Source organism: Equus quagga, chromosome 2 (assembly GCF_021613505.1).
Source record: "Equus quagga isolate Etosha38 chromosome 2, UCLA_HA_Equagga_1.0, whole genome shotgun sequence".
NCBI lineage: Eukaryota > Metazoa > Chordata > Mammalia > Perissodactyla > Equidae > Equus > Equus quagga.
This window is the reverse complement of record NC_060268.1, coordinates 25,164,547-25,179,443: the sequence shown is the minus strand read 5'-3', so window position 1 is coordinate 25,179,443 and position 14,897 is coordinate 25,164,547. Positions and strand designations below refer to the sequence as shown.

General features: G+C 52.0%; 1 protein-coding gene across 1 annotated transcript; it reads right to left on the bottom strand.

The window, feature by feature from the left end:
* Positions 1-2,915: 2,915 nt before the first annotated feature.
* Positions 2,916-13,300, bottom strand: AJUBA (ajuba LIM protein). Its single transcript, XM_046653762.1, has 8 exons — positions 11,908-13,300; positions 8,982-9,083; positions 7,423-7,490; positions 7,227-7,289; positions 6,366-6,496; positions 6,232-6,283; positions 5,418-5,486; positions 2,916-4,979 (listed from the first exon to the last, which is right to left on the bottom strand). Exons 1-8 carry the CDS (start codon positions 12,941-12,943, stop codon positions 4,854-4,856), a joined length of 1,647 nt encoding a protein of 548 aa, XP_046509718.1. The 5' UTR covers positions 12,944-13,300; the 3' UTR covers positions 2,916-4,853.
* Between the last annotated feature and the right edge of the window lie 1,597 nt (positions 13,301-14,897).

The following is a 14,897-nucleotide window of genomic DNA, read 5'->3' as shown; positions in this document are numbered from 1 at the left end:
GCATTGTAAAAAAATAGAGAATGTAGGCCAACAACAACCAAACATATTCTCACCACTCAGAGGTCACTATTGCTGACACCTTAGTGCATATCATTTCAAATGTTTTTTTCATAAATATATAGACATTTTATAAACAAAATATGATTACCCTGTATATATGGTTTGGGAACGGGCATTTTGTTAAAGATTTTGACTTTTCCATCTCAATAATTTTCACCTCATCTTCCCCTGTCCAAATTAAAATTTTTCCAACTGACCCGAAATATCTCTTATAGAGATCTATTTAAACCAATAGGGAATTTTGGACCATGCATTGTATTGTTATTATATCCCTTAAGTCTCTTTAATCTAACAATTTTGACTTTTTAAAAAATCATACTGACTTGCTGAAGAGAGCTGGCTAGTTGCCCTACAGGATGCCTTACCTCCTAGATTTGTCTAGTTGCTTCCTCCTAGTGTCCTTTACTTTGTTACTCTATCCCCAGTATTTCCTGTAAACTGCAAGTTATAGCTCATACTTCTTCTGGGAGTGGGAAGCAGCTAGGACATGTACTAGGTTGGGTTATGTATTTGCCTCACACCAGAATTGGTCTACCGGTTAGCGTTAGATTGATTCCCGGAAATGCGTGATGACAGTCTGACCCCTCCAACATACAGTCACATTTCTGGCCTCAAGACTGTAAACTGATAGTGTTATCTGGCCCTACACGAATGACCAGTTGTCCACCAACCATTTCACATATGGTTTTTAACACCAATTAATAATCTTTGCCAGAAACAAAAATTGTATTCAAGTTCACAAAATGCTGTTTTTCCAATCTACATTAGCTGGCCCTTTTCACTCCTCAACTAGGGTTCAAATTAATATTATAAAAAATAACTTCCAGTGCGCCAAACTCAATGCATTTGGGGGCAGGATTTAGCCTATAGGCCATCACTTTCTGATCTATAATCAAAGCCAGACAAAGTCTCACTCCTCTCATCTGTCCTCTGTGGCATTAGGTCTTTTGTTTGTAACACTCAATTACTTTGCACTTATTGACATGTTGCCTGTAACCTTCTCAAGGCATTTTGTGTGTATTTGTCTCCCTGGCTAGACTGTGACCTCCTCAAGGGTGGGGACTCTCCTGCAGTATATTCCGTTTGCTTCTCCTAATGTACTTTTAGAGGTACTTTGGCAACTGCTAATTCTAGTTAACAAAAAAAGCACTAGTAAGAACCAAAAGTTTTCGTAATTGTCTCTTGTGTTCCCTGACTTTCCCACTAAAACTTTCCCTAATGCTCTATCATAATGAAGTGCTTATCTCAGTTACAGTTTACTTCTGCAGAAGAGTCCCTGTGATGGGGGGTGGGGAGGGAGAGGGGAAATAAGCTCTTTATTAGTCTGCAAAACTTGGGACATCATTTTCCAGCTTCGTGACTGTAGGTAAGTCCTATCATCACTCAGTTTTTATTTCTTCGTTCAGTAAAATGAACTGACTGGGTTGTCTCTAAACTCACACCCGGCTCGGCTCTAACTCTCTAGGACCAAGTCTATCCGTACCTTTTAGATGTTCCTCCGAACCCACCTCTCCCTGCTTGGATAGCACCTTGGCTCCCTTCACACAGCTCAGCCCTGTCCTTTCTAAGCTTAGGTGAAGTAAAACCCATAGTGGGCAGAATTTGCCTCTGACTCTCCTACCACCAGTTAGACTGGTCTAATCTATACATTCCAGGAACAGTTTGCTCATATTTCTCAGGTCAAACCTTCAGTCCTTCACAACCAAGGCCAAATGTGGATATCCCAAGGGCCCTACACAAGCAGTGGGCACAGCAGAGGCCCAGTCTTAGGTTTTCCTTTGCTGCAAGGGAGGAGAGGATGGAGAGGACTGTGATTGGTTAGACACTTGTCCTTGTTGTGGAGCCTCACCATTAGGGCTCTGAATGACCCCAGGCCAGCTCTGGGATATTGGTCCTTCTAAAAAATAAAATAAAAATGCTCACCCGTTTTTTCCCAGTCCTTTTAGTCTCCTTTCCCTCTTTTTATTCCCTTCTATGTAGGTACAATCTCAAGGACCTCATCCACCTGGCTTCACATGCCTGGAAATAGCTCTTTCTCTACCTCCTCCTTGACTAAGGAGAGTCTCCAGCCTGATTATAAATGGAACCTTACCATTTCCCTGGCCTTGAAAGCTCCAGGTGGTGAAGAGGGAAACAGACACGTCTCTTAGAAGTAAGGCAGAGAGAGAACCATCACCAGCCTTATTCTTCATAAACCACATTCGGGCCTGTAGCAAACAGGGCTGGCTAGAGCAAACAGCCTGAGTCTGCTGTGAAAGCCTCAGCCCTGTCCTGTACCTCTCATCTAAAGAAACACAAAATGGATCCATAATTCTTCCATTTTCCTCCTTTCCCCATTCAGGATTAGTGGCTATTGATGAAAATCAGGTCCCAAGCTGGCCAAACAAGGTCTGCCTTTTGCTGTATCCTTGGCAGCACCCTATGAATCTTTCAGTATCGATTGTGAATATTAAATAGAACTATTAAGATGAGCAATCTCCCAGTGAACAGGAACAAGGGAAACTCTTGTGATGCAGGGTACACGTGGGAGCCTGCCAGTGATGCGGTAGGGTGCCAGGGCCTGCCTTCCCAGGGCCTGTCCTCAACAGATGTCAGCACTTGTTTTTCCTCAGGAAGGAGAGAGTTGTCCCGGTGGTAAGAACAGAGTCTTGGGGAGCTCCACGGCTTGGACAGATGAAAGGAAACCAGCCAGTCAGCAACAGATGGAGACCAAAATCAGAGTAAGAAATAAGGGTCAAGGTAGCCAAGATGCCCCCAACAGTAAAAGACAGAAGGGAGGGATGTAAAGCTATATATGCTTGTCTGGACTTCCCAGGCCCAGAGCAGCCTGGTGAGAAAATGTTCCAGTCACAGAGTCTTTGTATTCACTTATTTAATAATAGTTGGGAAGAAGCAATCCCAGCTGGATAACAAGTAATTTAGTTTCAGAACATTTATCCCTCCAAAAAAAGTGCATTTCCCGCCTCTGGCACTCAGTGGTATGAATCGAACTCTTACTCTCACTCGGAGGCCTCTTCTATTCAATTCCCAGGTTGGCTGGCATAGTCTTCTTAGAATAACCCCTAAACGTGGAATTTCTGTTTTCAAGAGTCCTCATTTCTAATATGAAACTCTAAGTGACACAGAATGAAGACTAAGGATCAAAGATTATCAGATTAATTTGCCTAAAACCAATTCACCTAGAAACAATTATTCTAAAATAAATATTTATCAAATCTGCAGCATTTCAAAAGGATTTAGCAGATTCACCTTTTCACTTATTGCTGTTGTCGGTATAACCTTTGTTAGTCAACTGAATATGCCACACGTCTGTTCATTTGTTTAGAATATATTGGCATTTTAACAGCAGGAAATGTAGAAGACAGACCAAAGCATCAAAATCATATTGAGCTGTTACATTTCTAAAGGCATCTAATTTATAAAGGAGCATTGGATTAAGAAACACAAAAAAGGATACACAAAATGTCTGTACTAATTCTATTTATTGCTAGCAACTTTAAACTTTTTTAAAAAGTGTTTGAAAATTAGATAACATAGAAAAAGATATCCATAAAGGTAGGAAGCAATCTCATCATGTACAAAGTGCTGCAAATTTGATAAATTTATGTTGCTGATAATAACTCAGAAGTACCCTTGGATGAACAGATATAAATCCTGGAAACACCCAAAGCATTACAAAAAAGAACAGAACATCTAAATGTCTATAAAAACATCCAAAAGGGAATTAAGGTTTTGGTAAACTGGTCCTTAAGTGAAGTGAACTTTAAGCAAACAAGTTTTCAGTGAATTGGTTTTAAAAGATCTAGTTTTAGGTGAACCAATTTCAGCCAAACTGACTAGAACCAGGTCAAAGTGTCTTGCCCGTCTGGCTTCGCAGAGCCTCAGGGTTTGGGAGTTGCAGTAGATGTAATCCTGGGTCCCTCTGAGAGGTGGCAGGTCTGGAGTAGTGTGCTACTGCTAGGGAACCTGACCTGAGAAGAAGGGAGTGAGAGCATGAGTGTGTGTGTGTGAATGTGCCCGTGTGTGCAGATACAGGGCTGGAGCGCTCAGTGCACTTAAACCTGGGAGTGTGGCTAGCCTGAAGCTTCCTAGATGTCTCACCCAGCAACTCCACAGCCAGAGACCCACTCATTACCTCCCCCAGCTGAGGAGAAGAGGAACCAAGTACAGGCACCCACCTAGCCTCCCCAGGCCCACCTGAGTCCCTGAGAAACTGGCAATACGGGAAGCAGGCCCCCCCAGAGCTGGTCTCTATTCCTACCAGAAGGGTGAGCAGCTCTCCCAGTCCTTAGAAGATGGCCAAGAAATAACTCATGAATAAGGTCCAGAGTTTCCACGTCTTCATCCAGATAGAGAGATAAGAGACTGTGGTAAGAACCTGGCTGACCCCACATCTGACCCCACATGTAGGGTACAAAAGAGTGAGGAGCTCCCATGATGTCCTCTCTTCCTATAATCCAGAACTTATGCACCAACACATACTGGAGATACAGACTAAACTCCGACCTTCAGAAAGTATTGGAACCCGCCTGTGTGTGCCTGGGTAGGAGCTATAGCACAGCCTCCACACGTGGAAAGAAGGCGAGTCACCCCCACCATGGCAAGTGGAAGGTTCCTCCTCCACAATCCATTTGGAATGTCTTGATCTTTGGGTCTCTGGTCCTTGGGGCCCTCCCCAGAGGACTCTTCTGCCAGGCCTGCAGAGTGTGTTCCTTGCCTCGGCTGGCCTCAAAGGGGCCCACTGGCCAGAGGAATTTGTCGACAGTGGCGATGGCAGCAGCAGTGACTGCAGCTCAGATATAGTTGGCAGGGGGCTGTCGGGCATTGAGCCGCTGTATGTGACAGCCATGGCAGAGCAAGTGCCCGTCCAAAGGGAAGCAGCAGCAGCCTTCCTCATCACTCAGCTGCATCCGGCAGTCCTAGGGAAGAAGGACACCTAGTTTATCTCAGCCCAGGCACCTCGGACATGTTGGGAGTCTGTCCTGTTCAACACCAGACTCCTAATGCCTCAGGGTGGGACTGGAAGGAATGGACTCCCAGAAGAGAAACCTGAGAAAATACCTCAGCTGGACACCAGGTGTCGCTGCTACAGCAGAAATAATGAAACAGGCTCCCATTTCCAGTGGTTACCAGGATTCCCTAGTTTTCAGAATCTTGACCCTGGGAAAGCTACATTCAGAAAGGACTAAACAACCAGGACCAGAGAGAGTGGCTGGAGGATGAGAAAGAGACTGGAGATAGGTCAGAGCAGCTTCCTGGGGTTCCATGCCCTATATGGACTCCAACAGCTCTAGGATTTGACTCCTCCCCGGCCCCACTCCAATTCTCCTCCAGGAGCCCTCACCCACAACACTCACCTCACAGTGGTAGCACTCAAAGTGATAATCTCGGTCCATGGATATCACCCTCACAATGTCCTCACAGCCCTGAAATAATGCAGACCGCCACAGGGTGAGAGCAGCATGACAATCCCAAATTCACCCTCCCCCAACTCAGCCCCCCTCCCACCTGATGGGAGGATCAATCAAAGGCCTCCGGAACCTCTCTGCAATCATCTGTAGCTTTGAGTTAGCCTTTGCAAGTCCTACGGGACCTCCCTCTCCCCTTCCTTGGCGCTGCCTGCCTCCAGGAGGGCATGCCCCCTCATGGAGCCTTCTCTCTCTCCAGGGGCTCTGGCCTTACCTTCCTCTTCCAGCTGTGGGGAAAGCAGAGGGAAGGGAAAGGAGCAGGCAGCATAAATAAAGCAGGCTAAGCTGGGGACAAGCAAATCCAATAGGGTCTGGCTCCTCATTGGCTTTTGGCTTCTCTCCTAGGTACACCCTCTGCACACACAGCATAAACCATTTCCAACCCCTTCCTACCAGCCCTGAGGATTCTTCCCACCTTTTTCCAGCCCCTACATCTAGGATCTGGTGAACTTGACCTTAAAGAAAATCTGCTCTGGACTGGGAGAAAAGAGATGGAGCCTGGGCCCGGTGAGGCTGTCAGACATGTCTAGGCCCGGATGTTAGGGTCACGGTGGTGACCTCGAGAGCAGAGTCACACGGGAATCTTTGCAGAGTACATTCCTCAGCACCACTGCCTCCCATGGGAGGCCAGGAAGCATGTCCCCATCCTCTCCCTAGAGGCAGCGGCACTGGCTGCCCTGCAGGAGAACCCAGACATACTGACCTCTGAAGGGAGGATGGGTTGGCCACAGGCCGCACACTTAGGAGCATAATTTCTGAAAGAGACAGGACAGAGATGAGCTGAGGTTGGGGAATCTCTGAGCCCAGTTCTACACCACACCCCAAGGGCAGACTCACTTGTGGTAGTCCGTGACACAGTACACCTGGTTGGAGAAGTCCACTGTGAAGGGGATGCCGTCCAGGCACTTGTTGCAAACGATGCATCGGAAGCAGCCTGGGTGATAGGACTTCCCCATAGCCTGGAGAATCTGGCTCATGGAATGGGAGGAGAATCAGCCTCCCTTCAGTCCCAGCTCTCCAGCTACCTGTGATGTTCCCCTCCAGCTCCTGCTAACCTCATCCAACCACCTACTATCCTCCCAGAACAATGCTATGTAATCTGAGGGGACTAAGGAGTCTTAAAAAGGAGACAGAAATCCCAAAAAAGCTCTTAGCATCCAGGCCAGTGGTCCTCAGCCCAGGCTGCATATTAGGATCACCGGGGAGCTTTAAAAACCCATCAATGCCTGGGTCCCACCCCAGAAGTGTTCATCACAGTCTCTGGTGATGACCCAGGCATTGGTACTTGTACTTCCTCCCAGGTGATGTGCAAGGCTGCCAGAGTTGAGAACCACTGATCTAATCCAATCCCTCCTTCTTCCAGAAGAAAACTGAGTTCCAACTGATCCTAGTCAGTAACAGAAAGGGGATCAAGACTGAGGACCTCACACTCCTAGGCAGAGGGCCTGGCTATGCCTGCAGAATTAGGGAGGGGCCAGACCCCAGAAGCATGGGCATGGCAGCATTAGGAGTCCAGACTTGATCCCATAGGTATAGAGAAGCCACTGTAACCAGGTGCTCTGGGGAGGAATGGGATGAAAGTGATTCATCTGGTGATAGGTTTCCTCCCCCCATCTTTTCTCAGTACCCATTTAGCCCCTGATTCTACCCCTCGGCCCCTCGGCCTTGTAGAGTCTCAACTGAATACACTCTGCTCACCTTCTCCAAAATCAAGTGACCACAGACACAGCATTTCTCAGCTGCCTCCTGAAACCCTGAAAACTAGAGAGAAAAAAAAGTTCAAGGGAAGATGTTACAAGCTGAGAATGACCTGAGGGGTGGAACCCCAATAGGCCACCAAGAAGGGGGTTGCAATATGGGAGCCAACTGCAGGCACAGGGGACCCCTCACTCACCAGATAATCTTCCTCACAATAGACAGAGCCGTTGACGCTGTAGAAAGCCTTGCAGCGCAAAGTTCGCCCTAGAAGTAGCAGAGAAGGGGCTGGAGCCTATCCCGGGGCCCAGGCACAGGGCTTCCTCGCTCCAGGGTCTCTGCTCCCCAATGTTGCATGATGTATTTAAATCTAGATTTTAGTGCTTGTCCTCCAAACTGCTGTCTGCCCTCCCTCCCCCCACAAAAATCCCATCTGATGCAATTCCAATTTGCTTTGTCTCATTCCTGCCAACCTCCCCTCTCCTCTGCTCACCGCTCCTCCAGTTCCTGCCTCCTCAACAGTTTTCTATGACCCTGCCCTAAATGAGCACCTTCCTCTCCAGTGCCCAGTGCGTGGGGAGGAGAGCCATCTGGGAAAGCAAAGCTTTCAACGTGCGATACAACGAGCACAGAGATGACCATACTGTCACAGACCTTGCCCTCTGGGACCTTTCAAGCTAGGAGCCTCTTTGCCCAAACATAGCTATCCTGCTCTCCTAGCCCTGTCCATCTCCTTCCAGGAAGGCTCTACAGAGGTCAGGACATATTGGAGTTACTGCTGGGGACAACGTGCTCCAGGGTGTCTAAACTGCCAAGGATGGGGGAGGAGTAAGACCAGGGCCCAGAGTGCGCAAGTTTCCCACCTCTGCCTTCTTCCCATCAAAATCTCCACATCCAGCTCTGCCCAGTGGTTTAGAAAAGCTGACTTAGAAACTCATGAGACATGGGGTGGATAGAGAGAGGGAAAGAGACATACCCAGAAGAGGCCCTACACACAGAACAGACAGAAAGATGAACCTAAAGAGAACCAAGCCGGGGGGGTGGGGTGAGAGAAGAGCTGAGTGTTGGAGTCAGACAGGCAGAGATAGGAGATTAAAGGTTTAGCAAAGGAATCAGAGTGGGTAAGCAGTGGGGAGGGGTAATGAGGGAGGTAAGGGAAGGGCTGGGGAGTTAAGGCCGCTGGGAGCATCCCCCCTCCAGGCGGGCCTCCTGAGCTAACAGCAGCGGGCATTCTTGGAGCGTGATGTCATCAGCTTGGCATGGCCCGGTGGCCTGCACTCTAGCGAGGTGGCTGAACTCTGACCAGCCAAGAGAAAACCCCCTCTCCGCCCGCCACAGCTCCCCACTCCCCCAGCCCACCCCCGCCCTTCCCACATTCCAGTCTTTCACTGTCGCCCCAGGCAACTCGACTGCCCAAGACCAAACCCCACCAAGGAGAGGCCAGAGGGCTGGGCAGGAGTCCAGGCTGGGCAAGAAGGGAGGCAGAAGAAAGGGAGAGGAACAGAGGGGAGGAAAGAGGCTGAACAGAGGGAGGGCTGACTCCAAAAAGCAGACCCAACATGGGGGCGGGAGAGCCAGGTAGAGCACAGAGGCATGAAGCAAGAGACAAGGTGGGGCAGCAGTGGTCGTCCAGATACATGGTGGGGACCCTCCGCGAGCAAATGAGGAGGCACAAGCTCTGCTTTCCCTAGGCACTTGTGAGCGTATGTATGTATGTACGTGTGTGGGGAGTGCTTGAGGCCTGGGGGCTGCACTCACCACAGGAGCAGCAGACAAAGCACTGGGTGTGGTAGAGGCTGTCCAGGGCCTGGCAGGCGTTGCTCTGCCCATAGATGCCTTTGTTGCACTTGATACAGGTGCCTGAGAGGAGAGAGAAGAGGTTGTCAGCATCATACCCCACTTCCTCAGCTCAAAACCAGGGATTCCTGATCTTTCCTGACTCCTCTTTCCTGATTGTGCCAGAGGACCACCAGTCACAGCTTCCCTTTAATGGACTCCCTTCTGGGAAGAGAGGGTAATGAGAAATGGGATGCAGCAAGGCCTTGTCTAGGCAGATATATTCTTTTACTGATTAATCAACAGATATTTTCTTAACATCTATTTCATGCATAGTGAAAATATTGTGCCCAATACTGTGGAAAATTGGAGAAAGTCAAATATATGGTCCTTGGCCTTCAAATGCTTAGTTTCTGTTACGGAGAAAGACAAAACAGGCGAGGTATGATCCCTGTTGCACTGTGTGGGACAGTCAGAGATGTCACTTCATAAGGGCCCAGCAGCAGACTCAAAAACTTTCTAGAGAAAGCAAGCCAGTCCCAGAAAGCCTCTCTGGGACCTCAGTTTCTCCATTTGTAACATGAGCTGCTATTCAGCTATAGAATGACTTCTCACTGATCCACACCTCAAGGCTTCCAAGGATCTGGAAAGAAGGATCTGGCTCAGTAGAGGGCCCTGTGCAGAGGGGACCAGGTGAGCGTGACTCCCATGGGAAGACGGCTGCTGAGAATGCCAGGTGTGTTCCAGGGACTGAGGGTTGCACAGAAAGGGGGCAGGGAAGGGTGGCAGAACCCCTAATGTCTTCTTGTCATCTCCTATCATGGTAAGGGACAGAGCTGAACTGCTCTTCCCCGAACATCCCCCCCCCTAAAATACATATACCTGGCTCTGGCACCCACCTTTCCTGGGTGTGTTCTTCCCTCCCTCCACTCCCCAATTCCAGGCCCATGAGTGAGGGCTAGGGCCTGTCTTTGGGGAGCAGATCCCAACGGGCCCGCCTTACCCCGCCCCACTTTTCCCCCTCGGCATACTGCCACGCTCCTTGCCTGTTGGGGCCCATCCCAGTCTTTGCCCAGGGGCTTGGGAGCCCGTGCAGCAGCTGCAGCAACTGATGAGCCCAGGCCTGTCTTGCTCCCACCCTCTGGCAGCTGGGCAAGGCTGTAGCCAAGGAAGAGGGCCCCTACTAGGGGCAAGAGTAGGAGGGTACAGTCAGGCTGGGGGTTCTGTCAGGGGAGGCAATCTGACCCCCAGGAAGGGGAGGCCCCCACCTCTGGGGTCAAAATGTGGCCTCCCCACAGGAGGGGAGATCGGCCCCCAGACTGCATGCCAGGGGGCCCTGTCAGAGCTGTTTCTTTGGGAAGCCTTGGTCATTATGGGAAGACAAGAGCAAACTGCTCAGGCATGTCTACCTTACCTCCTCTAACCCGGCACATCCACACCTAGGTTCTTCCTGCCATTTTACTGCACTCTCTCTGAGCTCCTTTCTTCCTTTTGGCTCTGATGGCTTAGCCAAAGAGACTTCTTTCTATCCAACAGCCACTTCTCCTGGGCCTCAAAAGGAAACTGCTAAAAGCATCCTGTCACTTAGTCTTCCTTGACCAAAGCATCATCTGCTCTGGCTTTCCTCTCTCAGGGTGGGAGGAAATGGAGGGATTGGGGTTGAACTAGGCAGGGTCCTTCCAGCCTGCAGCCCTGCTACTTCTGAACCTCCTCCCCAACCTTCCCTCCGCGGGCTGGGTTCCTCTCCTTTTACATTTCTAGCCATAGAGGTCTAGAGCATGGGGTCCAGGGCAGGAACATGGATGGTGAGAAGGAGATGCTTGGAAAACTGAAGGGGCCCACAGCCCTAGGGGTGAGCCCTCCACTTCTGTTCTTCCTATCACAATCAGATTAACGTTTCTTTATATAGTGAAGTGGTCCTGTGGGTCTTGGCTAAAACCGTTCATGACCCCAAATCCCACCCTCCCCTCAGCTGAGACATATAATCAATTAATACTTTCTAAAGGCAACCGCATGGCGGAGAGAGACAGCGACCAGGTTTCCTTAACAGCAGCAGAAAATAAGGGGCTAGGCTAGCCTGAATTCTAAGCAGGTTATGGCCAGAAGTGAAAGCCAGGTTATTTCTGGCAGTTTCATAGGATCGTTATCCACCCAGTGGTGACGGTGTCCCGGTCGTCGTGGCTGGTGCCCTGACTTCCGCAGGATGGCGAAAAAAGAAGCTGACACCACCAGGTCTCTGCTAAAATGCCCACGCACGCACCAAGCCAGCAGGACTGGGGCGAGCCAGCAGTAGGGTCCTTGCTTTCCGTCCCAGGCGACTTCGTTCTCTCTCCCCAGAAACCACTTCCCCTACTACGACCACGGTTCCGCGCGGCTTAGCAAGCAGCCCCTCGCCCCCGCACCCCACCCCTCTGCCCTGCGCCGCGCGGCCGGCCCCGCCCGCGGGCACCTGGAGAGCCGGGGCAGGAGCCGGCACGCACGCGGCCTGCCCGCCCCGCCCCCCCACCCGCGCATTCCCCGAATTCCTGCGGGCGGAAACTAGGCCCGGGCGGGGGAGCGGTGCGCAGAAGCCTGCAGGGGCACCGCCGCCTAGGGGGCAGCAAGATGGGGGATGCTCTCACTGTCCCACTTGGTCCCCTCCCTAGGAGCCCTCCTACCGCGAAAAACCGAGGCTCTAAAGCTTGAGAAACTGAGACTCACGAGATAATCAGGGGGCTTGAATTTAGCAGGAATAAGGGGCCCCTGGTTCCTCTAAACCCAGTGGGAAGGGGAAATCCCTCTTGCCTCTTTTCTAGCCCCACATCTCCGCCTCCGACCTCCTGGCGCGGGCAATTTGGGCCATCGGGGCAGTGGGGAACTGAATGCGGCGGCGGGTCCCTTCCCGTCCCTAACCACTTCTCTCACTCACCGAAGTAGTCCTCTCTGGCCTCTGGCTCCCGCATCCGGGCCCGGGCGGCCTCCGGAACGAACGGACCCGGCAGCTCCTCGAGACCCGACGGCTCAATCCCCGAGGGTTCCCCGCGGGCGCCGGCTTCTCGCCCACCCGTGCCCACCGTCAGGCGCAGCAGTGCTGTTAGCTCATCCTGGTATCGGGCGCCCGCGGCGCAGTCCCCGTAGCCGGTCACCGAGTGTCGTCCGGGTTGAGCCCCTCGTCTCTCTAAGGGCCCTGCCGCTCCCACTCCGGCCCCGGCTAGAGCTCCGGGGCTGCCCAGGGCCGGGGGATACGAGTGGCGGCTTTCCTGGCAGCCGAACCCCGCGGGCCGATGAGCGCACAGTCGGTCCAGGGCAGCGTGGAGCTCCGGGTAGGCGGACGGCACCCCTCCAGGGGAATAGCCCGCCGGAGCCCCGGGCAGGGGTGGGCCAAACAGGCATGGCCCGGCGGGCAGGGGGCTGCCGTGGCGCTGGTCGTAGCCCATGCTGATGCCGCTGGTACGATTGCTGCAGGGTCGGCTACCTCCGGCTCCGCCAGCCCCCGCCCCGTCCAGCAGCAGGCTGCCCCGGGGGCTGGACGGCTTGCTCGCGTCGCTGGCTGAGCTACTGGCGAAACTGGAGCGAGGGCTTAGGGCTGGGGCCGTGGTCTCCAGCCGAAAGTCGGGGGGCAATGACTGAGGTAGAGGCAAGGCCCGGGTGGGAGGCGGCCCCCCGGGAAACGAGCCTTCGTAGCGCTGCGCCTCAAAGGAGCCGCGCGGGTTCCGCTCTGCGTCCAGGGGGCCTTGCTCCCGGGCTGGCTCCAACGGCTCGTCCCCAGGTCCCCCAGTAGCTCCACGGGGCCCTGATTTCCTAGGTCCCCCCTGCCCACTCAGGCGCCCCTTGCCCGGCCCAGGGGTCCCATCAGACCCAGACCGGCTAGATTCACCCTTTCTGCGGCCGAACTTTGCGCTGCCGGAGTCCGAGAGTCTTAACTTCTCCAGCAGGCGACTGGCTTTCTCTCCTAATCGCTCCATGCCCTCGGGCCTGGGGCCTCCAGCCCCCTCCCCGCCTGGCACCCTGCAGCGTCTCAGCTGCCGCTTCTCTTTCCCTGCGGCCGGATTCCGGTTCCCCAAGGGCACAGAGTAGGCACAGGGGTTTAGCGGGCGGCCCGGATGCCCGGCGCCAAGAATCCCGCAGCATCACCCAGCGAGAGGGGCTGCGTCCCTCCGCTCATCAGGGGTCAAGCGGGGCCAGAAGGGCCTAAAGCCGCGGCTGTCCCGTCCGCAGGTCTATCTATTCACGCGTCGACTCGCCGGGGCCGCCCTACTCTGGCCGGCCCCCGCCCCCCTCACTCCCACACTCAGCACCGACCTAACTTCTCTCCCAAACTTTTGTCTGCCTGGCCGGATCTACTTTCCTGGAGGGGCGGAGCGCCCAGTACTAGAGGAACGGGGGGGGGGGGTGTCTGCGCAGGGATCTCTGGTGCGCCAGGAAGTTGGGGAGGGGGACGGGTGCTAGTGCTAACTGTCTTAGAGGTGGAGATCCTCCGACCGGAGGCGACAGGAGTGCGAGGGGCAGTTTGGGCAGCTGTCACTACATCATTCAAGAATTGGGACAGGAAAAAGTGGAGTAGGGGGAGGGGAACTCTTTGTTTGCAGTTGGAATGCGCGGAGGGGCACGGTGGAATGTCGCGGTCTCGGACGGGGCGACGCGAGGCATGTTCTGCGCAAATACCGTGACTTTGTTCCTAGTGTGGGGACTGTGGGAGAGATGGAGAGAGACTAATACAGAAGGAGTGAGACAAGGAGAGATCCATAAAAAGGAAGACAGGGAGAAGAAGAAAGGTATATACATACAGAGGTTCAGAGACGTGTACGTAAAGAGCCCAGACAGGCGTGGAAGACAGGTAGCGAAAGAATGGGAGCCGGGGCAAAGGGGATCGTGGGTAGTGCAGAGACCGAAGGATGAGTAGACTAAGAAAAACTCAAATTTATGCAAGTCCAGAGAGAATGAGAGACAGATAAAATGCAATAAAGAGACACCACTTTCTGAACCCAAAGCTCTGTGAGGCGGGGGAGGAAGGGAGCTTTAGTGTCTACGTAAAAGGACTGAGGAAAACATTTGGGACTAATCTCTACCTTCAGGATAGGACAGATAGAGGGATAGGCAGACACCCCCTGGTGTTGGGAAGTGAGATTTTTAGCAAGTATTTCAGGTGTCTGTGCAGATAGAAGGCCTGGTTTTAGGGCTAGGGAACGAACCGCTCGCCTCCTGCTTGGCTGACCTACAGGAGATTGGTGATGAAGAGTAATTTAAGATTAATTTCAGAGAAAAAACAGAATGTCATTTAGAGGAGATAGCAGGCAAAAATGATGAGGGTGGAAGAAGAAAAGAGGCTGATCTTGGCCATACCAGAGGGATCAAGAAGAAGGAAAACAAGAAACTGTGGCTGAAGCTGAACAAACCTAATTAAATACCAGCCAGCTGATTTTGCCCAGACTAGCACATCAGGGGCCAGGAACTGAGGAAGTAGCATGGAGAAGGAATACTACTCCTTTGTATTTAGATAGTAAATGAGTATGAAAATTATATGCAAACAAATCATGCATATTGTTTTCATCTCAACATTTTGAACACCTTTTATAATCTTCTAAGTAGCCTTAGGGAATGGGGAAGGAAAGGAGGTTAACATCTTTTGGGAAATTAATTTGGCACAAACTATTCAGTTCTTTGTCCTAGCTGCATTGTCTCCTTGACCTCCTCTCACCTGAGAATCAGCCTCTCTGTTTCCCTGGTCCAGGCCTACAGCTTTTCTCTGATCCAGAGGAGAGCCTACTATCAGACAGGAAGCAGGGAGCACTGAAAGCATTAGTAACAGAGGGGAGCTATCAGGTTGTATCTAGAACCCGCTGTGAGCAACATCTTCAGAATTAACCGTAAGGCTCTCCTTTCCTGTGTCCAGATGGGGAAGGAGAACCTGGATTCTTC